Source organism: Pyrus communis, chromosome 7 (genome assembly GCF_041283825.1).
Source record: "Pyrus communis isolate YQ-2024b chromosome 7, ASM4128382v1, whole genome shotgun sequence".
Taxonomy (NCBI): domain Eukaryota; kingdom Viridiplantae; phylum Streptophyta; class Magnoliopsida; order Rosales; family Rosaceae; genus Pyrus; species Pyrus communis.
This window is the reverse complement of record NC_142571.1, coordinates 18,623,944-18,648,624: the sequence shown is the minus strand read 5'-3', so window position 1 is coordinate 18,648,624 and position 24,681 is coordinate 18,623,944. Positions and strand designations below refer to the sequence as shown.

General features: G+C 36.3%; 1 protein-coding gene and 1 non-coding gene across 3 annotated transcripts; one reads left to right on the top strand and one right to left on the bottom strand.

The window, feature by feature from the left end:
- Positions 1-2,184: 2,184 nt before the first annotated feature.
- Positions 2,185-3,483, top strand: LOC137735719 (uncharacterized). The gene is made up of 3 exons (XR_015963962.1): positions 2,185-2,256; positions 2,835-2,908; positions 3,029-3,483. It is a non-coding gene; the product is annotated as an uncharacterized LOC137735719 (transcript).
- Positions 3,484-4,201: 718 nt separating this feature from the next.
- Positions 4,202-10,047, bottom strand: LOC137734046 (uncharacterized). 2 transcript variants are annotated; one of them, XM_068473302.2, is made up of 7 exons: positions 8,974-10,047; positions 8,575-8,788; positions 8,237-8,304; positions 6,396-8,058; positions 6,132-6,280; positions 5,475-5,661; positions 4,202-5,382 (listed from the first exon to the last, which is right to left on the bottom strand). In XM_068473302.2, exons 2-7 carry the CDS (start codon positions 8,723-8,725, stop codon positions 4,742-4,744), a joined length of 2,859 nt encoding a protein of 952 aa, XP_068329403.2. In that variant the 5' UTR covers positions 8,726-8,788; positions 8,974-10,047; the 3' UTR covers positions 4,202-4,741. The 2 variants fall into 2 exon arrangements, with proteins under 2 accessions (XP_068329403.2, XP_068329404.2); XM_068473303.2 differs by having other exon boundaries at positions 8,575-8,798; positions 8,974-9,697.
- Between the last annotated feature and the right edge of the window lie 14,634 nt (positions 10,048-24,681).

Here is a 24,681-nt window from a genome sequence, read left to right as displayed (position 1 = left end):
ATCATTTCCACATAGTAAATCAAAATGCAATTGTCCTTGACACCAAGTGATGAGTCGATTTCATATTATATATAACCCTATTCTTGGTATGTTTTGGTATTTGGTGAAACTTTGATACTTTGAATTATATTTTCCATGTAGGACATGCGACTTCTTCTTGAGCAAAAAGTGATCAAACGGTTGAATTTTGGAGTAATTCCAATTGGTGGACGTTCGTGAGTCTCTTAGCTTGATCGTATCAAAGTTTCATACTTTTCTACCAAATAGTAATTTTTTGGCAATGAAATAAAGGCCTAGTAAGCAGTGCAGCTAAAGTGATGTTTTTGGGCTTTATTAGGATTTTTGGTGTCCAAGAATGTCCTTTGATGAAGAGCCCTTCTGGGAATGTTTGGGACAACTTTCAAGAAGAGTTATCTTGGGACTAATTTGGAGCCCTGAAGCTCCAGAAACGTGAGATTCCTTATGGTGAATGTATTTCCTAGTTATCTTATTATATTTTGTTTTCTAGTTTTTAAAGGACCTTTTTTAGGAAGAATTTTATTTTGTAGTATTATAAATAAGACTATTTAGCCATTAGGGTTCTTTACGCATCAATTTGGAGAACTTGGTTAGGCTTTGAAGATTTTTATTCTGCTTTCAAGGTGTTTTCTATCTTTTTTCTATTTAAATAAAATTACTTTTGTTTTTTATGATTATTCGTAACTAATTTCCTTTTACTATGGCAACATCATGAGCCTTAGCATGAATATATAGTCTTTTATTTAATTACTTATGATATTATTCATGCATACGTTGAATTATAAATCACTGTGTTTAAACTATCTCTATATCTTAAAGTTTAGCTACCATTAGGATGTTCAGATAAGTAATCGAATACAATTCGATCGGAATATCACCAGAGGATTGAGTATGGCTTCTAGTTATTGATAATTGTAAATTCACTTAAGGCGAATATCACTCCTAATGGTAGCATGGTTTTCCAAAGGGTTTTCACAGAACTTAATGAGTCTTGCATATTCATATTTGATCTAAATATCACAGACGGATTGCATGTTATATATACGTTCGTACTTGAATATCACGAGGAGAATATCCATTAGGAAAACCTAACCTTCAAAGTGCATGTGTAATTCATAAATAATTGGTAAAACTGCAAAGGATTGTTAAGGTGATAGTGGAACCCTAATGCTTTTACAATTTAGTTTTCAAACCGTTTTCTTTAGTTTTTCTTACTTTGCCGATTTCTCTAATCTTTTTAATTAAATCTATTTTTAATACTTTAGGTTATAAAATCAACATTTTTCAAACTTTGTTTTTAAATAATTAATTAAGATTTGATTTTTACATAAATTATTCATTCAATCTCTGTGAAAAACGACTTTGCTAGAGTCAACTATATTATGATTACCTTGTACTTGTACAAGTATTTTTAAGTGTTTTTATTCCTACTTTTGCAGATGGTAAAAATCCTATTATCAAACATACAAATAAAGAAACACAATTCATAAGTACATATACATTCATAATACAAATATACATTCACGCAGACAAATACATCCATTATGCAGTCAGAATGTCAGTAGGAATACAATAATTTAAGCCGAGAAGTAACTAACCAACGCTCTTGTTCGGTTGAAGCCCGACAAAAGAAAACCTGTAAAAGCATCAATCTCTGTCTCTTTTTCAAATTCAGAAAACCCATTTATTTCTCTTTGAATCTCATACCCTCCTCGCCGTTGCAATCTCCTTTTTTTTACTTTTATTTTCGCAGTTCTTTCTCCCAAAGTCTTGGCCTTTTGCGCGCCATTGCCATAAAAAAAACCCTAAAATCCTCACTCCTGCTCAGAACCCAATTCAAACCTTCCCAATACCTCGCCTTTGCTGGGAATTGGTACGTTGCTCAAAACCGTAGCTTTGTATCCGCTTCAGTTATGGTGTTTTCGTTGTTAGATTTTCTGATTTGATTTGGGTTTGCCAATATTTCAGTACCGTTAGGGTAGCTTTGATTTTAAAGTGCTTTGAAATTGTAGACTCGGTACAGACTTTAGGTTTCAATCCACATTGTTGGTTCCATGCTTCAAACTGAAACGAATGATTGTAGCTTTCGGCCAAAACCCTTTTGGCTATTTAGCGGTTACTTGATGAATTGGGTTTTATCTTCCGCAGGCTGTGCAAGGAGTTGCAATGAGCATCGACTAGACGCCGCAGAAAAAGGAACGTCCCGGAATAGTTAAATTGGATAGAGCTTTGGATTTGGTGAGATGATTTTTCCCCATAGTGCTATGAACAATGTACTAATTTCTGGTTAATCCTAGCATCTCTGGTCTATATGGTCTAGAGCAACCCGAACCTGACATAGAATGTACATCGGTTAGAATTTGAGACTTGATGATATGAAATGGTAGCTTTCTTGGGAGCTGTGTATCTTTTTGTGTGTGTGTGTGTGATCACTCAGAGGAGAAACGCTGTTCTAGAAGATTGTTTTGTCATTTGTAATTGGGTTGTGAATATATGTAGCAGGCTATCAGACAAGAAAATAATGGCGTTCCGAGTTTGTACTAATTTTGAAACCTCCCCAGGATGTTTCAAATGGGATTTTTTATTTTTTTTATATTTTTTTTTTTGGTACATGATAACGCTGAGGGTTGTGCGACTTTTATATGGTTATGCTTATGGGCATTGTTTTTTCCATTGATGCCATGGCAATCTGGTTGACAATCCTTATGAATGGGGTGTCGTGAATCGTGTTGTTTTAAGTACTATAGAGTTCTTTGCAACGTTGTTGGGTTCAAAAAGCTAACCTTGTTTGTGCATGAAAATTGACTGATGTGCAGGCTAAAAAATGGCTTAATACCGTGAATGAACCTGCAGAAGATGAGCCATTTGAAATACATGCTCGACCTGCTAGGCAAGTTGATTCATTTATTTATTTGGGTGGTTAAGAGAGTATAATTATCTTTAGTTTGTATACATCGGCTGTTAAGTATCGTTGTTGACTTTCTGCAGAACTCGTTATTGGATTTTGCAGGCTTGGACTAGGTGATGTAGTTCCCCGGCCATCCAAATTTGTACCTTCAAATGATCCCCTTGAAAGGAAATTACATTACAATTTGGATGCCGCAAGAAGAAATGCTGCCAAAGTGGCGGAGGAGTCTGCACTAGCTGCTAGAGATTATGACGACGATGATGATGAAGAAGACAGCAGAACCAGTGCGTTTGTAAAGAAAAGACCGGCAGCTCCAGTAACCCCATCTCTACGGGCGAAGAAAAGGCAAAAGTAACCATTTCAACTTATATTAGGAAAAGAAAATTAGCCATCTCAGATTGTCGAAAGTGAATCTCTAGAGCTTTGGTTCTCTTTCACTCAACCTCATACAATTTTCGTGCATAGAGTTAATGTTCAACTACAATATTTATGAGAATGATAATTTGTGTAGTATCTGTAAATTGTGTTATGGGAGGCAAATGAGCTGCTCTGCACAACATTCTTGTATTAATTTATTTGTCACTTTCTTAAGAAATAATTGCTTTGTTATTATTAAAGAGGCTTGTGTGGTAATAGTTATTACAGTTATTCAGTTCACAAGGAAAGATAAGAAGAATGGACAAAAGATTTATCTAAATTAGCAATATGAATTTCGTAGGATCCTTAAGAGCTAGTGAAATCCAACTTCGAAATTTCAAGGTATTCAGGCAACTTGAAGAAATAGATCACAAAAAGTTAGATAAGAGGAAAGTAGTCATTTGCAAATTCCTGTATATGCCTTTTTGAATGCTCATGTGGTGCATTTTTAAACCCTCCTACTCCTATCAAAATCATTTTCTTCATCACCATGCTTAAATCCCTTAAAATTTGAAGGTTCCTCGCCCAAACATACCCGATATGGGCAAAAACATCAAAGTATTGAATTCAATGTTTGTTCATTTCCGCAAATTTGGGCTTAACCAAGTTGGCTAGAGCAATATGCGCCCACCACTACATCAAGTTCGAACCTCCTCCTTCTAATTTAGATGAATTTTGTCCACGTTATACCATCGTTTGTAAAAATAAAATAAAAAATTTGCTAATTTCTTAATTTAAATTTAAGATAGAAAAAAACTTGCATCAATTGGAGTAAATAACAGAATCTCCACTTCATATGTAATATAATTTTTTCAGAAATGCAAATTTACAATCCAACTTGTTAAATCCAATTCCACATAACAAACTTAGCATGAGCTTTTTATTTTCTTTGTAATTGCTAATTACAACACCAGTAATAGTCGGTCACAAAACAACCCTTTCAGGTTTCAAATGAAACAGTAAAATACAAAGAACACAGTTGACAATGAATGAAATCAACAACACCCTCTACTAAACACTCCAACCCTCTATAAATCTACACTTATTAAGAACAACTCTCAAAATTACTTATCTGTCTTGTATAATCGACTTGCAGAGAAGTTTCCGAGTTCTTGCAGACCGAATATTGGTTCCCAAGCTATCAAGGACTTTCAGGTGATGACTGCTGCTCCGGGCGCCCCATGAGCCTTAGTTTTGACATGTGACAGATTATGTACTATCTACATGATTTCAGTTAACAAAGTTGCAAAGCCAATTCCTACCAGATCAATGGTGCTCCAAGAAAGCTAAAATGTTGCTTCTCACCCTTTGGATGCACATATATGACTTGCTTTCCAACTGCCACAGCGAGAAGGTGGCTTGGTATTCAGTATGGGCAAATCGAAGTCAGACTGAGTTTTATAAGATGAGAATGCTCTCTGTTTCATTTGACTCAGCCATAACTGAAGTATCTTCACTTCTGAGACTTCCTTCTACATAGCTTAATATGGCATCTTCCATCAATTCTTGGAGAATGGCTTCACCCATGTCGACACCAATGATCTCAGCATCAAATCGAAGGTCCATCCACGTTCCAGTTCTTGACATGTCTTTTGTGACAATCTGGTCCAATGTTCGAGGCAATGGAAGTGGATGGAGATGCCAATAAACTTCTATCCAGACCTCATGTATAGCAGTTTTCAAATCTGGTATTGACCTTATACTAGGTTTCGCAGATGACACCCGAGGGAAGCAACCATAATAACACCCACAGAACTCCAGCAGAACTTCATTAATACAGTCAAAAAGGAGCTTCGGCTCATAGCAAAGCTGGTTAGGAAAAAATTCTACCTCATCACACAATGATGGCTCAATAAGTTGGTCAGAGGAAAGCCACTTCATACAGAAGTCATCCCAATTGAAGCTGGAGGCTTGCATGACTGCTTTTACAAAATCAAACATTAGTTCCTTGCCTTCTGTACAGGTTTTTGCATTGTTAGCTTGCTCAGCGGCTGAAGGCTCATAATCTTCAAATTCGATCTTTAGTGGTTGTAGCTCTCCTGCAGATCAGTGAATGAATTAATATTAATGGAGAAATGCAAAAAGCATACAAGGATTTGAAGTCAATCAATTGTCCTAGTATGAAGCATACCAAATCGAGAAATCGTTTTCCCAGGGCTGATATCATCCTCTGTGAATAGTGGCTCAAGAACTGAAACAGGACTTGGACGCTCTTGTATATCAATAGCACTTTCTAAATCTTCAACATGCTTGGTGGTTGAAGAGCTGGAAGGGGATGCTAATGAAGAAGATTGCACTGGGTTTTCGTCATATGAATCCTAGAAGATAGGTAAAAATGATTGTCAGGATAGAGATAACGGATATAACCAGCAAGTTTACCAAAGAAAATGCACATGTAGATAAGACTAATACTTGGGTCTTGCCCAGTAATGCCCCTCTCATCCCGTCATCCTTATATGTTGACATAGACGAAAATCCAATAATACATCATTACAGGTGACATTTTTTTCATAAGAGCTTGGTGTTTGGTTAGGGAGAGCAAAAGAACGCATGTGTTTGGTCATTTGTTTAAAGATTTAGATATATGCATTACATGAAATAGCTTTAGTAGATCTTGAAAGACCTTTAAATGTGTTTCAGAGCTTTAGAGAGAATAATATATTGATTTACCCAATAAAAATGTTGATTTCAAACTGAAACTCATCTTAACACAGTTTTTCTTCACATGTGAAAATTTGAAAATAAAAGAAGAAAAAATCACATGCACAATAAAGTAAGATAGTATTACCTGTTGTGAGCATTCCGAAGATCTTCTATCATTAAAAATCTCAGACATGTCCTCATTTTGGTCATTTATGGCAACTGAAGAACCAGTGCGTTCAGAGAGAGCTTCTTCCCGAACAACAATTTCATTTTCTTTTTCAATCTTGACATCACCTACAAAAAATTTATAAAACGCTAAAATACCAAAGAATTTAAAAGCAAGCAGAGACACTAATCAAAGATTCAAAATGTTTGTCATTGTAAATTCAACAGCTGAGAGAATCAATACCTTCAGAGTTCTTCTCATCCATGATGAAAGGATGGATTTCTTCAACTTCATTATCATGAATCAGATTATCTGAGGTACTTGGTATTGAGTTAGTAGGCCGTACTTTACAATCAACGTTGTTGTCTGAAACAGATGGCAGACTCTCTAAGTTGTGTGCTACTGCTACCTCACCAAGAGGGCTGACATTCTTCTCTTGCTTAGGAGACCTTTTATTCTCATTGGCCTTCAAAAGTTTGTCATAGACCGATAATCTCATCTGTGCAGTAACAAAGCCGTGCTCCAAGTCCCTTCCAGGACTGCCAAAAGGAGAAACATTGTACTCCGGAAGAGAGAGAATCCTCCCCAAGGTTTTAGGAAACTGCTGTCTTGAGATATCTACACCTTCATCTCCATTACTCAGCATCTCACAGAGATGCTTCCTGGCCTCAATGTAGAGTTTAGATAGCCTTTCATCCGCAAGGCCATGATTTTCATGTTTCAAACTTATTTCAGATTCTTTCACTTTCCCAGTCTTTTCTGCCCTCTTGACACCACTGGAAGGTTTAGCAATTCTTTCAATGTAGAAATGTTCTTTACCAGAGGAACTTCCAAGTTTTTCCCTACCAGTTCCTTTGTCTCTACCTCCCGAATTTTGACGCCCATAAGGCAGTCTGTTTGAACTTCCAACAGTAGATGCCCCATGCTGCTGCTTTCCCATTGCATTCTTCAGTTTCCTTTTTATTTCCGAGAGAAAAAAGTGGGAACCAACTCTTTCACTTGGCCCTCTATTTCTTACAATGTTATGGGATTCTGGGGTTGTACTATCTTCAATTTCAGAATTTTGTAATGCTGGAGGCCCAGGCTTCAAAATGACGATCATCTTTGAAGCTTCAGAGTCCTCATTTTCCTTGCTTGGGTTTCTTTCCTGAGGCTTGACCTTTCTCCTGAAAAAGTACCGCCGTTTACGGTTGACAAGCTCCTCAGATTGTTTAACATCACCAAGCTTCTGTTCCGACAACTTGGACTCTGCAAAGGAAACGCATTCTTCATCCTTCTCTATCTGAGCATCCTTTAACTTTTGGACTTGTTTTGCCAGCAGCGAGTTTGGATCCTGCAAAAGTTTCAGACGCAATTCCTCATCTGAACTTAAGACCTCGAGCGAATCAAGTAGTTCTTTGATGTGGTGGATTTTCTGATCTTCCGTAAGCTGTTTCCCATCAGTAAACTTATGATTCGTGAATTCCTTGATTGCCACGCATAATTTCTCTTCGAAATCAGAATGCTTGTAGTTTGGTTTTGCAGGAGTTTCACCATTCACATCATGATTCGCATCATTAATATATTTCTGATGGATCTGGCAACATACCTCTTCTATTATCTCATCCATGCCAACGTTACTTCTAGGTTTCTGCTCTCGATTCTGATTGCAAGAGCATCCAGATTCTGAGTTCTCAAAAGCATTCAAATTATGGTTGTCCATATCACGACTTTTCTTGCGAGTCTTCTTTGATCTTTTGTGGTCCTTTCTGCTCTGGCTTGAATCAGACTGTTTAGTTTCCACTACATCATTGCTTCTCTCCTTTTTCATGTCCTGCTTACCGGACATTTCTTCTTCCATGAGTTTCTTCACACTAGGCTTGCAAGCATCTACTGCCACTATTGCTTTCGAGCTCTCATTGTCATCCTGAATCATTTTAGTAAGAGTCTATAAGTTACACAATCACTCAATTAGTGCATAACTACATAAACTCCCCAGCTCAGCCCTCCCCCCGCCTCACTCTTGCTTCTTGGGAGAAACTAGCATATAATTTCAAAGTACAAGCTCAGTTGGGTATATATGCATGCAAGTTAACAACACTTACAAGGGTGCCTTGAAAGTTTTCATCCAAATTGCTCAAACTCTTGAACTTATTCCTTGAAATTCCATTACCTGCAGAAAGAGAATAGAAATTCAACGACAACACGAAATATTGCCCTTTTGATGATTCCAAATCAAATTTACTAAAGATCAACCTAATTTTAGGCTAGAGTAAGAAAAACCCATCAGATAAACATGTCAACTAAGTAAAATTGTCCAGAGAATGCCCAAAACACAGAGTGACTTCAATTCAGCATGAAAAAACTTGGCAACAAATAGCAGAAAAAAACCTTGGATGTTGAAAATACCACTTCCAGTTAAAGGTGAATTCTGAGTTCTTACCAACAGCTTGCTTACTTCCATGCCTCTTATCAGAAATCAGCTTCCAGGTGGGGCGGCCGTTCCGGAAGTCAAAGATACTGATCAAACCCCACATGCAGCCCAACTGATCTTTCTCATACCGCACAGAGCGTTTCTGGGACTTCTTTGCCATAACTAAGGGATGAATATTTAACTTTAACAGGCTTTGTTCATCCAAAATCTGTCACTCTCCCGGCTACAAGAAACTCCCAACAAACAGCAAAACCAAAAACTCAACAAACAGCAGTTTAATGATACATAAAACTTCAAAGATAAAGAAATGTCTACCAAATCATGGCAAAATTTGACTCCAAGAAGGATCAAATACAAGATGCTGATGGTACTCTGATCATTAAAATTTGGCATGCATGAAGGAATTACCTCAAATTCAGAGGCTCGAATTCGATACAGCGAAAGAACAGAAATGCAGCTGGATAAAAAGTCCGTTGCATAAACCAAACAGATTCCAATTCCAATTCCTCAAGTTTTCTCACAGAGTGAAGCTTAAGATACCAAAAGCCTTCTTTTTTCACTCCTAAAAGCTCAAATTTACTGCAATTTGGCCTTAAAGACTTATCAAAGACAATTATGCCTCCTCAATTCTTATGATCATCACAAATGGGGTCAAAGGTAAAAATTTTACCCCTCAAATTTCAGGGAACAAAAGTAAGCAATGATATTGGAGAATTGATCAGAAGCTTGAGATGCACAAAAGTTTGAGAGAAACCCAAATTCTACTTTTCAGAAATTCGATCCAAAATTCATGAGCTCTGCACGATGGAATTGATAATTCAGACAATTGCAGGCATGCGTCTGGTGTTTTTTGTTTTTCTTAATAAAAAAACAACAGCACAGCATGAAAGTTTCAGCTCAGTGCAATGCAGCATTGAAAACGACCCTTTTGAAACACCCAAAATCCAGCCCAATATTTTTTTTTTCTGCAGAATTATCTCCAGTGATGAAAATATGAGAAATTTTGGAGAAAACCCAGATTAAATTCAAGAAAATTGAACCAAACAATGGTGAAAAACAAAGACTTCTCTAATTTTTTTGCTAAGTGGGCATCTTTTTTTACAGCAAAAAATGGGGTGGAAATGGTAATCCAGCACCGACCCACTATTTTTTAAGGAGCATAGTGAAATGGGCAGCCATTAAAGACTGAGAAAAGTGGAGGGAGAGAAGAGGGAAGTGGTGGTGGGAAAGGGAAAGACAAAAGCTTTACAATGTTTGCTGGTGGCGTTGGGTTAGAGAGAGAGAGAGAGAGAGTAGAAGAAGAGTACGTGACAGTTGGGGTTAGGATTGATTTTTGATGGGGTCCATTCCATTGAGGGGAGGCTTTGTATTGAAGAAAAGTTTGGGCTCTCTCTCTCTCTCTCTCTCCATTTTCTCTCCTCTGCTGTTCCAGACCATCATCAAAGTCGCCACTACTCACCCGTCACCACCATCCCACTCCCCACACTCTCTGACTTTCTCTTTCCCTAAAAACCTTTACTTTGGAGCTGTACGGGAAAATGTGTGTACCAAGTTGTGTCGTGTACGCTTCTGAGAGAGAGTTTCTGAGCGTTGAGACAAACACACGGACACATTGATACAAACGAGACTTTTTTTTTTTTTTTTTAGTTTCATCCGAGAAAAGCAAGTAAGGTGATGTTAGTCACGGATATTGTTTTTTACCTTGTTTTTAATTTTTCATAATCAGATTGAATAAATTAAAGATGATTAAATGACAAAAATTTATAAAATACGTCGAAAGGAAAAAAAAAATGTGTGTACAGCACCAGCCAAACAAGTATTAAAAAGAGAAATTGGTGTATGAATTTTCGCTTGGTCAAAGACAAGGGACTGAAGCTTAAAGGATTTACCCAAAAAGAGCATTTTTATTCACCCAAAAATATGAGTGAGATGCTACCCCCATTGATTTCTCTTAAATTAGTTTAAATTTCGATATTCATAATCTTAGATCAATAAACAAAACTAATCTTACAGAAACTAATGTGGGGTGAGCACTCCCCACTTTAAGGGATGAGCAAAAATGTACTATTTACCAATACAAGATTACTTCACATTGTTACAAAATCAAACACTAATGCTCTTTAATTTTTAGTTTAAAAACCAAAGTTCAATTTAAGTAAAATTCAATGACCAATGTTATAATTTTCTTTATTAAGAAAGATTAATGGAACTCAAAACCTCAAGTAAAGAAATCGTTCAAATTTAAAGGCAAATACTCTTAATCAAATCAAATACAATACAACTGAACATTGTTTTATACTATCTTTAGTAATTATTGTTATCAAATATTTCATCAATGTTTGACCAAATGAGAGGCAAAACCTTGCAGAAGTAATGTCTGAGGGCGGCATAGTCCGTGATGACATCCAATTTTTTTCTCTCATTGGTAGTTTGATAGCAGCTTCCTCTATTCTTTTAGTCCAAAGTCGATATTCCATTGTTCTTTATTGTATATCATGAGTTCAGCATAAACATATTCTCACTTATAGTACTCAATTTTATTCAACTTTGATAGCATTTATTTGTTGACATGGTAGATTATTATTTAATTAGAGTATAAAATAAACCCCGAGTTTAGACTTCTTTTATTGGTTACTCAAAACCTAACACATATAATGATTAACCAATTCGACACTGGGGCATATTACATATGGAGTTTAATGGAATAAAGACTTTTTACGATCTCTAAAAAGCTTATGAAATTCTTGTGGTATTCAATTATGACTTTTTTGTGAGTCTACAAAATTTCAGGTGTTTTCAAAATTTCATTTACTTTAAACGACCTTCAAAACTCATGGATTTTGATGGACTTTGAGTACTTTTATGGTAAGTTATTTTTTAATATTAAGGTTCTGATGAATTTCATTTTTCTCAATTTTTTTAGGATATACTCCACCACCCATCATAACGCAATGACTATCTCACCACTTCCACCGCATGTAAACCACTATCTTACCTTAACCATCTTCTCCATCCCAACCACCACCACTGTCACCATTGCCGTCGCCGCCATAATTACCATAAATATTATCGCCACCCCTATTATGAACACACCAACACATCACAATGAACTTCACCTTTACCACCACCATCACAACCTCATCACCACTGCCCCATCCTTAGTCGTCCACCACTCGAACATCACCCACCGCCACAAGCACCACCCATGCTATTATTGCAGCCACCAAAAACACCAACTTTACCATCACCTTCTTGCCAACAATCAACACGTGACTGCTTCCATCACCTTGTAAGACTATTTTGTCATGGTCATGATCACCATTTTGATAATGAAAACTAAAACATAATAATGTTTATTAATAAATTGGTCATTAAAAAATTCATGACAATCCACAAAATTCTAAAATATAGCATAGAACTCTATAGAATTCTGCAAAAGTTTATCATTTAACTTTGTTACCTTTCATAAAAGTATATATATTAAAAGTCGATGAAATTTTATGGAGTCTAGAGTAGTAAAGTTTGCTAAATCCATGAAGATCTATCACTTTAAAAGCTCAACAAAAATCTGCATAAATGTTTAATACACTACAGCTCTAAGATCTAATAAGTAAATATTGTACAAAAGAATATGTAAATTTTGGTTATAGTAATCAAACCATAGAAATAAGTTATTAACACAATCAACGCTAAAGAAAATTGAGTACACACGAGAGCTTCTGGACACGAGTCGAATAACTCTAATACAAATCCACAAAGTTTTGTAAATATTGCGCATTATCTATACCGAAACGCAGTTTTGCATGCAAATTTAACGGTGTTACATATTTTCCTATGAAAAAAAAAAAAAGAAAAGAAAAGAGAAAGGTACTTTAGAATAAAACAGTGAATGAATATTAAAAGCTGGGTCAGTGGTTTGGTGGTAAAACGTTCCACTCGTCCTTCGTATCATTAGTATATGGATGGATTCAAGTCGTTATAATGGAAGTCAGCAGTGAGGCGTGAACAAACTAACTGTCTGGCTTCAAGTCCGAAAGATATATTAATTAGAATGGTGGGATTATATAATCTTTCAAACAAACCAGATAGACAGTTTGTTCATGTCTCACTACAGCCTTCTTTTATAACGACTTGAATCCATCCATATATTAAAGAGAGGGAAGGAAGCAATGGTAGAGATTCTGAGGAGGATTTTTTTCTTTTTTGTTTTTTTTTTTTAGTTTGGTCATTTTTAGTTTTTCAATCATAAAAAAAAAAAAAAAATTATGATGAATCTACATGGCGACATACAATTGAATAAGTGAGATTCATTCATATGTCTCATCAACACACTAACAGAACAATTGACGAAAAGCTAACATAAATTACCATATTAATTTCCGAGAACCATTTTTAGTGACCAAATTGATAGATTTTCTCTTTCGAGGACCATTTTAATTGAAATGTCTAAGTTCAGAGACCAACATTGATAAAAACCCTACACATTATTATTTGCATATCCTATCAATTGGTATTTGGTATATTCATGGATAATGGCTTGATCATATACCTCAAAATATTTTATATTTCTACTAACATAAAGTGAATGATAGAGGTCGAAACTAATTTGAATTAAGACAATATAAGTACCTTTGACCCAATTTTAACGCTTTGTCAAGTAATTATATCAAATGAAGGCTAAAATTTGAATTTTAATTGAAGGTGTCTGGCTCTGAAGAAAGTACCACCCCCTGACCCTCAGAAAAGTTCTGTCTTTTCTTTTTGTTGAAAAGAAGCGAAGTTAATAATAACTTTAAGAACTTAAGCAATATACAACATAAAAAAAGTATCTGTAATACTAAGAGAAACATCAATATGAAAAACAAAATTTACACCAAATAATCACCAAGGAAAATTTTAGGTTTTGTTAAATACATGTGAAAGTGTTTTAGATTTTTGTGTAAACTTTGGCGATAGTCAATACATAGACCTGTAAACAGGTCGAATTTATTGGATTTGGATCGGGTTCAACCCGACACATTAATTTAACTGGTCATCCAAACTCAATTTGTTAAGTTAACGAATCATCTAAACTCAATCCGTTAATCTAATAAGTCACTTGTTTTGCATTATTTCTTTTTTAAATGTCGAAAAAGATTACACGTCGAAACATCCCTCCTAATGAAGAAAAACAACCACGTATGCACTTACTTTGTTTGACCAAAAATAATAGTTTTAATTAACAACATTTAAGCGATCGATTGAGTTATGAAATTGTCTGAATATAAGATACATCTTGTATTTGTCATGAATATGAATATAAGTATTTTAATATTGAACTACAAATCTAATTAGTTATGTTGGTGTATGATACTCTTTTTCTTTCGATATTGAACTACAAATCTAATTAATTATGTTGGTGCAGGATACTCTTTTTCTTTCAACCGTGTTGAAAACCTCGACATGATTTTTATCGAGGCCCAGTGGCGAAACCAGGAATTGACGGGGGGAGGGGCAAAGTTAAAAGAGTGCGAGGTTCAAAAGAATAGCGACAACCAAATCCTTTTATATAGTAATGTCTTCCATAATTTATCAATACAAACAAATTACAATTGTTACCGACGAGGTTTCATATCATAAAAACATCGCATAATAGGCTTATTATCAATAGCACATATATCTCTCCCAAGGTAAACAAACATGCTATCACTCAACCATTGATCTCACATTTTGTTACGCAATGGTGTTTTCACAATCTTCACAGCAGAAAAAACTCAATCCACTGAAACGGTTGCAACTGGTAACATCTAAACCAATGTAAGAAGCTTATACACTAACATATAGATTGCACACCTCCCAGTCTTCACCAACTTCTTTGCAAGATCACCAATTCCTCTCAATGATGAAAACTTGATGTGAAAATTAACTTGACACACAAATTAAACCCTATTGTTGACAATTGTAGTATATACGTAAGTAGGGATCGTTCTAGACCGGGGATTAACTAGGGATGCTAATCAACACAAATAAGACTTAAAAACACTAAATTAGACTCTATAGACTCAAAACTGACTCAAAACACTCAAACTAGCAACAAACAATTAAAAAGACTCAATTCTAGACCTAACAAGTGATTTTGACGAAAATAAAACTGTAAACACGAAAAATTCCTGAAACAAGAAACAAGAATACGTGTACAAAATATATTTTTTATATTAATGATTTTTAGGGTTACAATCTCTTTGTAATTTGATCCTCTGATTCTATCTTCGTAGGGTGTAGGTTTGTGGATGAGCTGTTGATCCAAAGGGCCGTCGGGGCTTGATCTAAGGATGAACAGTTGATGAATGGATCTTCAAGGGGCGTTGGGCTTAATCTTGAAGAATAGTTGTGCGGATTTCTTCAAGGGCTTTTGGGCTTAATCTTGAAGGTTGATGGATGAGCGGATCTTCAAGGGCTTTTGGGCTTAATCTTGAAGAACGATTGGATGTGTGGATTTGTTGATGTGTTATTGATCCAAAGGGCCGTTGGGGCTTGATCTTGGGATGAACGGATGATGAACGATGGACACTTTCTTCAAGGGGCCGTCGGGGCTTGATCTTGAGTTGGTGGGAGTTCTTCAAGGGCCGTTGGGGCTTGATCTTGAAAGAGGATTTGACGAAGAACGAAAAGTGCTTTCTTGATCCTTCGGGATTTTCTTGAGATCTTTAGAGCTTCAAGGCTTCAAGGTTTTGGTGTGTATGTAAATTTCTCCTCCTTCTTTCTTTCCCAAAATGAATGCCTTGGCTTCCTATTTATAGAATTCCAAAACTTGATTTTTGGATTTAAATAATCAGATGAAATAAATCATTTATGCCAGGTATTGACACGTGTCCTATTTGATGACCTTTCCAATTTATTTCGATTTTTCGTTGAGTCACACGCTACATGTAAAATTTATGTGACACGTGAGCGTTGAAAGTTTAATTATTGGTCAACATTCATTTCACCGAAATTTTGACGTCTACAAAAACTTAACTTGACTCAAAAGACTAAAAGAAAACAGATTAACTCAAATAACAAGACTCAATGAAAGGGGGAATGTTTTTGACGAATTTAAAACTTAAAACAGAAACTTAGCATAAAACACTTTGTAAAAACGAATTTGGGTGAATTGAATAGGTGAAAGGCTAGTTAGAGGGTCCTTCTCCACACATGATATATGCATACAAACCAATTTCCAGTATTATTCCTTTAGACTATGAATGACAATACCCCAAATTAACCATGAAAAGCACAAATTAACTTTCAGATTTTCCTTAACTCATTGAATTGGACGGGATACGCATCACAACCAAATTATCCTTATCAAGTTCCCTAACTATGAAAAGCATGATAGAAAGACATATCAAAGGTCATTAAGTTCTTTGAAAACCATAAGCATTGACAAGGCACTCGTAACTATGAAAAGCATGATACTCATACCAAGGATTTACTTAACACAATCATGACTAGTAACTTCCATTACTTGTAAATATAAGTTCATAACGATTAGGTGAAACTCCCTTATACTCTAGCATCAAATTCATGCATGCAAATTAAGTGTCGACCCTCAACCAACATACATAAACAAGTTTTGATAACCCAGATAAGCAAATCACATTCGAGACTCAAGAAACAATAACTGGATGTAATCAATTCATATAAAACATATAATCATGGCTTCGAATTCACCTCCAACTATAAAGAAATTAGTTCCACATGTTCATCATAATTGAAAACCAAATTAAAATAAACAGTGAACTAAAACTAAGGATAGAAAAAACCCAGAAACGCTCCACACTCCAATGGCAAGCTTGCGGCACTCCATTTGGATGGTGGTAGATTGCACAAGTCCTTTTCTCCTTCTTTCCTTGTTGCGGCACTAGGATGAATTAGGTGTTTGATGGCTGAATGTATGAATGAATGTATGAGTGAATGGATAATTGATATATGCGGCAAAGACATGTATTTATAGGCTAGGGTTTTGCACAATTTCTGAAGGGAAAATGATTGCACAATCCTAGGGGAAAAGGACTAGGGTTACACGGCAAAGACCAAGGAGGAAAGGGAAAAAGATTGCAGGTTCTAGAGCTTCTAGAAGAGGGAGAAGGCGCCACATTTCTAAAGATTCTAGAAACAATGTGTTTTGTGGCAAAAATTGGGACTTCTAGAAGGGATAAAGGGGAAAGGTGCGGCACCCTTTTAGGAGCAGATAAGACTCCTAGAAATCAAGGTTTTAGGTCCCCTTGCAGCTAGAAATAAGGTAGAACAAGATTAGGTTAGGATAAGGTTTGGATAAGATAAGGTTGTTTGGATAATGTTCCATGTTTCTTGCTATTTTCTTATCTTCTTTGTCTTGAACTTGTTTTTCCAGATTTGTAGCATTCTCCTCGCCTCTTTTGACTTAAATTTTGTCCATCCACCTTGCTCCATATGCAAGCCATCCATAATAAGCCCAAAACTGCTCCAATATGCACCAAAATGCACTTTCTTGCCTCTTTTGCCATTAGGACCTACAAATACACGAAAATAGCTTAAATCACTATAACAAATGGAAATTAACTAAGTAAATGTAAGGAAATAGGCTAACAAAGTCGCATAAATATGCTCCTATCAAATTCCCCCACACTTAGCTTTTGCTAGTCCCCAAGCAAAACGAAGAAAACAAAACAAACCCTAAACCTTCCAACAATTGTCTCAGGGACTTCCAATGCAACATGACATGTTAAAAATCACTACTCCCACAGATTTTAGTTATCCTTACCCTCGAGCATATACTTCACCGTAGTAACCACTCACTAGCTGACATTTAATAAATTAAAACAATATTTTGAATGTAGTAACATGCCTTAGAGAATCCCTCAATTTCTCATCGGATATACTCTCTATTTTCACACAGATTTTCTAAATACACTCCCTACACTAAGTATATGTGAGAAGATTGATGTAAACATGTAGACTAATACTCACATATGTATAATCAAATAAGACACTTTCTGGAATTATTGACATGTATATGATCTCATGAATGGAATGCGACTACTTAGACGCGAGAACCAGGGATACCATATGCTCAAACCAATTTTAAACGCCACATATTGAAACACATAACAATCAAGATAGAATTCAAAGGGTTGTAACGGGGCTAGGGTATTGGCTAACAAAGAAAGGTAAGGATAAACAAAAAGTTCTTAAAGCAATAGTAAGCAAAGTAATGAAATAAACACTTAGAATTCACTTTTGAATGCAGAAATCAACTTTGAACACAAAGGGAAACTTCACATAACGAATAGGGTCAGATTCAAACTTTTGGACTCTTTCTTCAACAACCAATACGTGTGAGTTCATTCTCACTTATTTTCAACTCTTTTTCTTTCTTTTCTTAAACTTTCTTCTTCTTTTTCTTCTTTTTCACGTTTTTTTCTTTTTTTTTTCTTTTTTTTTTCCTTTCGTGCCCTTTTTTTTTGGCACATCAATCATACATCCTCCTAGATTTCCATGAAAAACCCCTTCCCCCACACTTGTTTTTCTGCAAATTGTAGATTAAAAGGGATTCCCTCTAAGTCATGATTCACTATACTTTAAGAACAAGGGTATGGATATTCCTATTCTAGGCTAGGTAAGGATAATGTGGTTAACAAAGAAAATAGGCTAACTAAGGCTCAAAGGGGTTAAACCTACAATACATATGCAAAGGGTAAGGCTTTTTGGCTCTGATTTTAACTAAACAACTTCATCTTATTGTATGTTATGCAATCAATATCATGCTTTGAATGAAACGGGCATGAGTTCTAGTATTTAGAATTATAGTGATGAAACGCATTCTAAGTAGCAACCAAGCAAAGAATAATGAGATCATGCAACGACTTTAGAAAACAAAAACATCAAGATTAATAACTCTCCAAATAAAGTTTAGGCTCAAGTCTCTCAAGGTTGTAGCGTTAGTTTGAGTTCCTTCCTTCAAGCATGTTACAAAAACTGATTTTTTTTTCTTTTTGTGATTACATGTGAATTCGTAAATGTCAACTACAACTAAGCATAAACCAAAGAGCATATCAAACTTCCATCCATGTTTGTAACTTTCTTTAATAGTCATGCAATTAAAAACCAAATCCTCATCATTGTGTTGGAAGGTACCCTAAGACACAAACACACAAAAAACGACTCTAAAAACAACTCTTTTTGGGTTTTTCAAAACTCTTTTTCGACTTTTTTTTCAAATTTTCGGATTTTCTGTTTAAGACACATAAAAACATTTCAAAACACACTAAAAACACTTAAAAATAGTGAGAAAGAACATTAGAAGTGATAGGTGATAAAATCCCACAAAAATCATGCAAAAAAAGAGTAGGGTTGAGTCGAAAAAGGGTTGAGCCATAATCTTCAAAGATTATGTTTGAAACATTAGAAGTGATAGGTGAGCCTCTTGAGTCGGCGTTGAGCCTCTTGAGTTGAAACATTATGTTTGAAACATTATCACTTATCACCTATCACTTCGAAAAAGGGTTGAGCCATAATCTTCACAACTTCCATCATTGGAGGGTTGAGTCGGCGTTGAGCCTCTTGAGTTGGTTTAACCCCTCCTCTAGAAGTATGCAATGCATGTAAGTTGTAGGGCTAATACCCCTAATGTCGGCCAAGGTCCACCTTATGGCTGTTTTATGCTCTTTCAACATCCGTATCAATTTCTCCTACTCCATTGCCGTGAGGGATGAAGAAACAATGACCGGAAACGTCTCTTTTTCTCCCAAATAGACATACTTCAAATGATTCGGCAATGGTTTAAGCTCAAGAATGGGTGCCTGGATCACCGAAGGTAACAACTTGTTAGTAGAAATGGGAATTGGAATTGGGATTGGAGGCTTACCAAGGTGTTATGACAATGACTCAAGTGCAGCAACCATCTCAGCCTCTTCTTCACATGTAGGCACGGCAAGACTTCCTCATGCATGCCGTGAGTATGGTCCTTTCCTGCCCCTTTGTTTTTTAGTCTCATTCTTTTTGTAATGGTCGTTTCAAGGGAATCTCTCTCCAAAGAGTCAAGATAATCATGCACCAATGAATCAAATACAACAATAGAAAAACAAGAATGATCATCTTTAGGATATTTTATAGTTTCAGAAAGATTGAAATCAATAACTTCCACGTCAAATTTCATTGTTAACGTTCCCTTGAACACATCTATCTTGGTGCGGGCTGTTTTCATGAAAGGTCTACCAAGGAGGATTAGCAGTGGGGTAGAATGGGCTGAATCTTCCATATCAAGCACATAAAAGTCCGCTGGAAAGATCAAATTGTTAACCTGCACCAAAACATCTTCCAAAACTTCTTTCGGATATGCATTAGAACAATCGGCCAATTGAATAATCACACCATCATTTTTAAGCTCTCCTAAGTTCATAGATGCATAAATTGAGTAAGGCATGACATTAATTGAAGCTCCTAAGTCTAACATAGCATGTTCAGACTTAGTATTGCCAATAACACAAGAAATTGTAAAACTACCCGAATCTTTGCATTTAGGTGGTAGTTTCCTTTGTAACACCACAGAAACATTCTCACTTACCTGGACCACCTCCTTGTTTGAAATCCTCTTCCTTGTTGTGCAAAGCTTTTTCAAGAATTTGGCATACTTAGGAACTTGCTTGATTGCATCAAGGAGCGGAATATTGACTTGAACTTTCCTAAAGGTCTCCAGAATGTCTTTCTCATTCTCTTCTTTCTTTGATTGCTTAAACATGCTGGAAAATGGCACATTTAGTGGAATAGAACTAGAAGAATTCGAATTTGGACTTACCTTGGTGGTTTGGGACGGTTTTGAGGCTTTAGGGGGCTGTGGCAAGGTTTGATCTTCCCTTGCCGTGGCCCTTGATTCCTGTTCCTCTTCTTGCAGAGCTTTTCCTCCTCGTTGAGGCCTTGTTTGGATGGTTTTCGTTGATTTCCAAGAGCCTTACCACTTCTCAATGTAATGGCCTTGGTGGTTTCAAAGCCTCCATTTGGATTCACAACGGTTGAACTAGGAAGTTTGCCTTGTTCTCGAAACTGCCCAAGGAACTCTGAAATCTGCCCCATTTGCTTCTCCAATTCATCCACCTTTTTGGCTTGATTTTGCACTCCCTACGCCAAAATGGTTAATAATTGAATAATTTGATCATTATCTATGGCCGAACCTGTTTTTGGTTGGGCAGATTGTGGTTGGTTTTGAATTGGTGCGTATGGCCTTGGAAACATCCCAGGGGGTGGTGGACGAAATCCCCCTTGTTGTTGAAGTTGTTGAGGCTTCTTCCACTTGGAATTTGGGCGATCTCTCCATCCTGGATTGTATGTATTTGAGTATGGATCATTCCTTTGTTGATTTTGGCCTTGATAACCTATGGTATTGGCAGATTCCCATCTTCCATTCTCAATCAATTGAGGGCATTGCTCAGAAGGGTGTCCTTGCATGGTGTACACGCCATATACACTATGTTTTTGCACTTTGGACTCATCGACAACCTGAGATACAAGCATAATGAGATTAGCTAATTGAGATTGAATTTCAGAAATTGCACTTACCTCATTCACTTGTTGTTGCTGTGGGGGGTCTCTTTGTCTAATTCCCTCGTATTGTTGTGCATTTAAGGCTCGATTTGCAATTAAGCTCTTGGCAACCACCGGTGTTTTGTCAACCAAAGCACCCCCTGCCGAGGCATCTAGCATTTGTCTCTCAATTGGAAGGAGTCCCTCGTTGAAATATTAAATCAAAAGCTCTTCCTTCATTTGATATTGAGGGCATGATGCAACTAGAGTCTTGAAACGCTCATAGTACGCTGGAAAAGTCTCCCCATGGTTTTGTTAAATGCCACTAATCCTTTTCCTCAAGAGAATGACTCTTGAAGTTGGGAAAAACTTCTCTAAGAATGCTCGCTTCATGCTTTCCCAAGAAGTGACGGTCCTAGGTGCCAATTCGTATAACCAATCTTTAGCATTTTCCAAAAGAGAAAATAGAAAGGCTTTCATCTTCAAAATGTTCCCATCGACATTGATGGGTGTCATGCTTGAACATACCATTTCAAACTCCTTAAGATGCTTGTTTGGATCTTCCACAGACAACCCATGGTATTTGGGAATATGATGCAACAAGCTAGGCTTCAATTCGAACTCATTAGTCTTGCCTTGAGCTGTCATAGGATATAGAATGCATAAGGGCACAACATTGTCTAATCCTGAGGCTGAAAGTTCCTTGATTGTTCGATTATCTACAGCCATGGCTTGTTCTTCCTCTTCCACTTCTTCTTCTTCAGATTATGGCTTGTTCTTCCTCTTCCACTTCTTCTTCTTCAGATTCAGCCTCAGAACTAGGTGGACTAGGTTTTAGACGCCTCCTCTTTCTCCTCAACGTTCGTTCAAAGTCATTGTCAAACTCCAATATATGCTCACGAACAGGTTGAGAACTACGAGTCATAAACTAGTACCTATAACGAAGCAAACAAACAAGATAAAATTAGAAAACAAAGAAAGACACACGACCAAAAACAAAGACGAATTAGCAATTTTGTCAATCCTCGGCAACGGCGCCAAAATTTGATGTAAAAATTAACTTGACGCACAAATTAAACCCTATTGTTGACAATTGTAGTATATATGTAAGTAGGGATCGTTCTAGACCGGGGATTAACTAGGGATGCTAATCAACACAAATAAGACTTAAAAACACTAAATTATACTCTATAGACTCAAAACTAACTCAAAACAGCAACAAACAATAAAAAAGACTCAATTCTAGACCTAACAAGTGATTTTGACGAAAATAAAACTTAACTTGACTCAAAAGACTAAAAGAAAACATATTTAAACTCAAATAACAAGACTCAATGAAAGGGGGAATGTTTTGGACAAATTTAAAACTTAAAACAGAAACTTTGCATAAAACACTTTGTAAAAACGAATTTGGGTGAATTGAATGGGTGAAAGGCTAGTTAGAGGGTCCTTCTCCACACATGATATATGCATACAAACCAATTTCCATTATTATTCCTTTAGACTAAGAATGACAATGCCCCAAATTAACCAAGAAAAGCACAAATTAACTTTCAGATTTTCCTTAACTCATTAAATTGGACGGGATACGCATCACAACCAAATTATCTTTATCAAGTTCCCTAACTATGAAAAGCATGATAGAAAGACATATCAAAGGTCATTAAGTTCTTTGAAAACCATAAGCATTGACGAGGCACTCGTATGAAAAGCACTCATACCAAGGATTTACTTAACACAATCATGACTAGTGACACCCACTGCTTATGAATATATGTTCGTAACGATTAGGTGAAACTCCCTTATACTCTAGCATCAAATTCATGCATGCAAATTAAGTGTCAACCCTCAACCAACATACATAAACAAGTTTTGATAACCCAAATAAGCAAATCACATTCAAGACTCAAGAAACAATAACTTGATGTAATCAATTCATATAAAACATATAATCATGGCTTTGAATTCACCTCCAACTATAAAGAAATTAGCTCCACATGTTCATCATAATTGAAAACCAAATTAAAATAAACATTGAACTAAAACTAAGGATAGAAAGAACCCAGAAACACTCCACACTCTAATGGCAAGCTTGCGGCACTCCCTTTGGATGGTGGCAGATTGCACAAGTCCTCTTCTCCTTCTTTCCTTCTTGTGGCACTAGGGTGAATTAGGTGTTTGATGGTTGAATGTATGAGTGAATGGATGATTGATATATGCGGCAAAGACATGTATTTATAGGCTAGGGTTTTGCACAATTTCTGAAGGGAAGAGGATTGCACAATCCAAGGGGAAAAGGACTAAGGTTACACGGTAAAGACCAAGGAGGAAAGGGAAAAAGATTGTAGGTTCTAGAGCTTTTAGAAAATGGAGAATGCGCCACCTTTCTAGGGATTCTAGAAAAAATGTGTTTTGTGGCAAAAATTGTGACTTCTAGAAGGGATCAAGGGGAAGGGTGCAGCACCCTTTTAGGAGCAGATAAGACTCCTAGAAGTCAGGTTTTGAGGTCCCCTTGCAGCTAAAAATAAGGTAGAACAAGATTAGGTTAGGATAAGGTTTGGATAAGATAAGGTTGTTTAGATAATGTTCCATGTTTCTTGCTCTTTTCTTATCTTCTTTCTCTTGAACTTGTATTTCCAGATTTGTAGCATGTTCCTCGCCTCTTTTGACTTGAATTTCGTCCATCCACCTTGCTCCATATGCAAGCCATCCATAATAAGCCTAAAACTGCTCCAATATGCACCAAAATGTACTTTCTTGCCTCTTTTGCCATTAGGACCTACAAACACACGAAAACAACTTAAATCACTATAACAAATGGAAATTAGCTAAGTAAATGCAAGGAAATAGGCTAACAAAGTCGCATGAATATGTTCCTATAAAAACTCACTATGCATCTTCATATCGTGAATGTAATTGTCAAGTTGAATTGGAAGATTCATGAGGTTCATACGATCAAAATCTTGAGGATAAAGTTGGGCTAGACAAACAATTTTTGCTTTGTCAAAAGATTCAAAATTATTCACCGGACTCAAACAAGCCATACAAAGAACCAACTCGGTGTTACCTCATTGAAGTGATCATTCAATTCCTTTAGTTGCATATCAAGGACTTGAAAATAGAGGTCTACATGATAGTAATGGAAGTTTGTGAGTCTTGGAGTTTTATGCCTTGATTTTCGGGTACGAAATGCAAATCCTCCATGTTAGGAACGATAATATCATGCTCTTCACAAAACTTTTGTACATCATCAAGCAAGTCCCCAAAGTCCTCATCTCTCAAGGATTGTAGTATTTGCTTGCATACTCCTACTAACGCCATCGTATTCACAATATCTTGATTTTTCTTTTGTAATGCTTGTGATAACTCATTTGTAATTCTCAATATAAGTCATAAAAAAAAGGTGAAACACAAAATCAAAAGTTTGTATGCCATGGAATAACTTACTTGCTTCATCGAAATTGTCTTGGTTGGTATCATCTTCAATCCATTCAAGCACCTCCATCAGGGCTTCAAACATAACAATGATACTAACTATAGTACCATAATGTGAGTTTCAACGTGTATCACAAGGATGCATGAGACTACTCTCTTGAT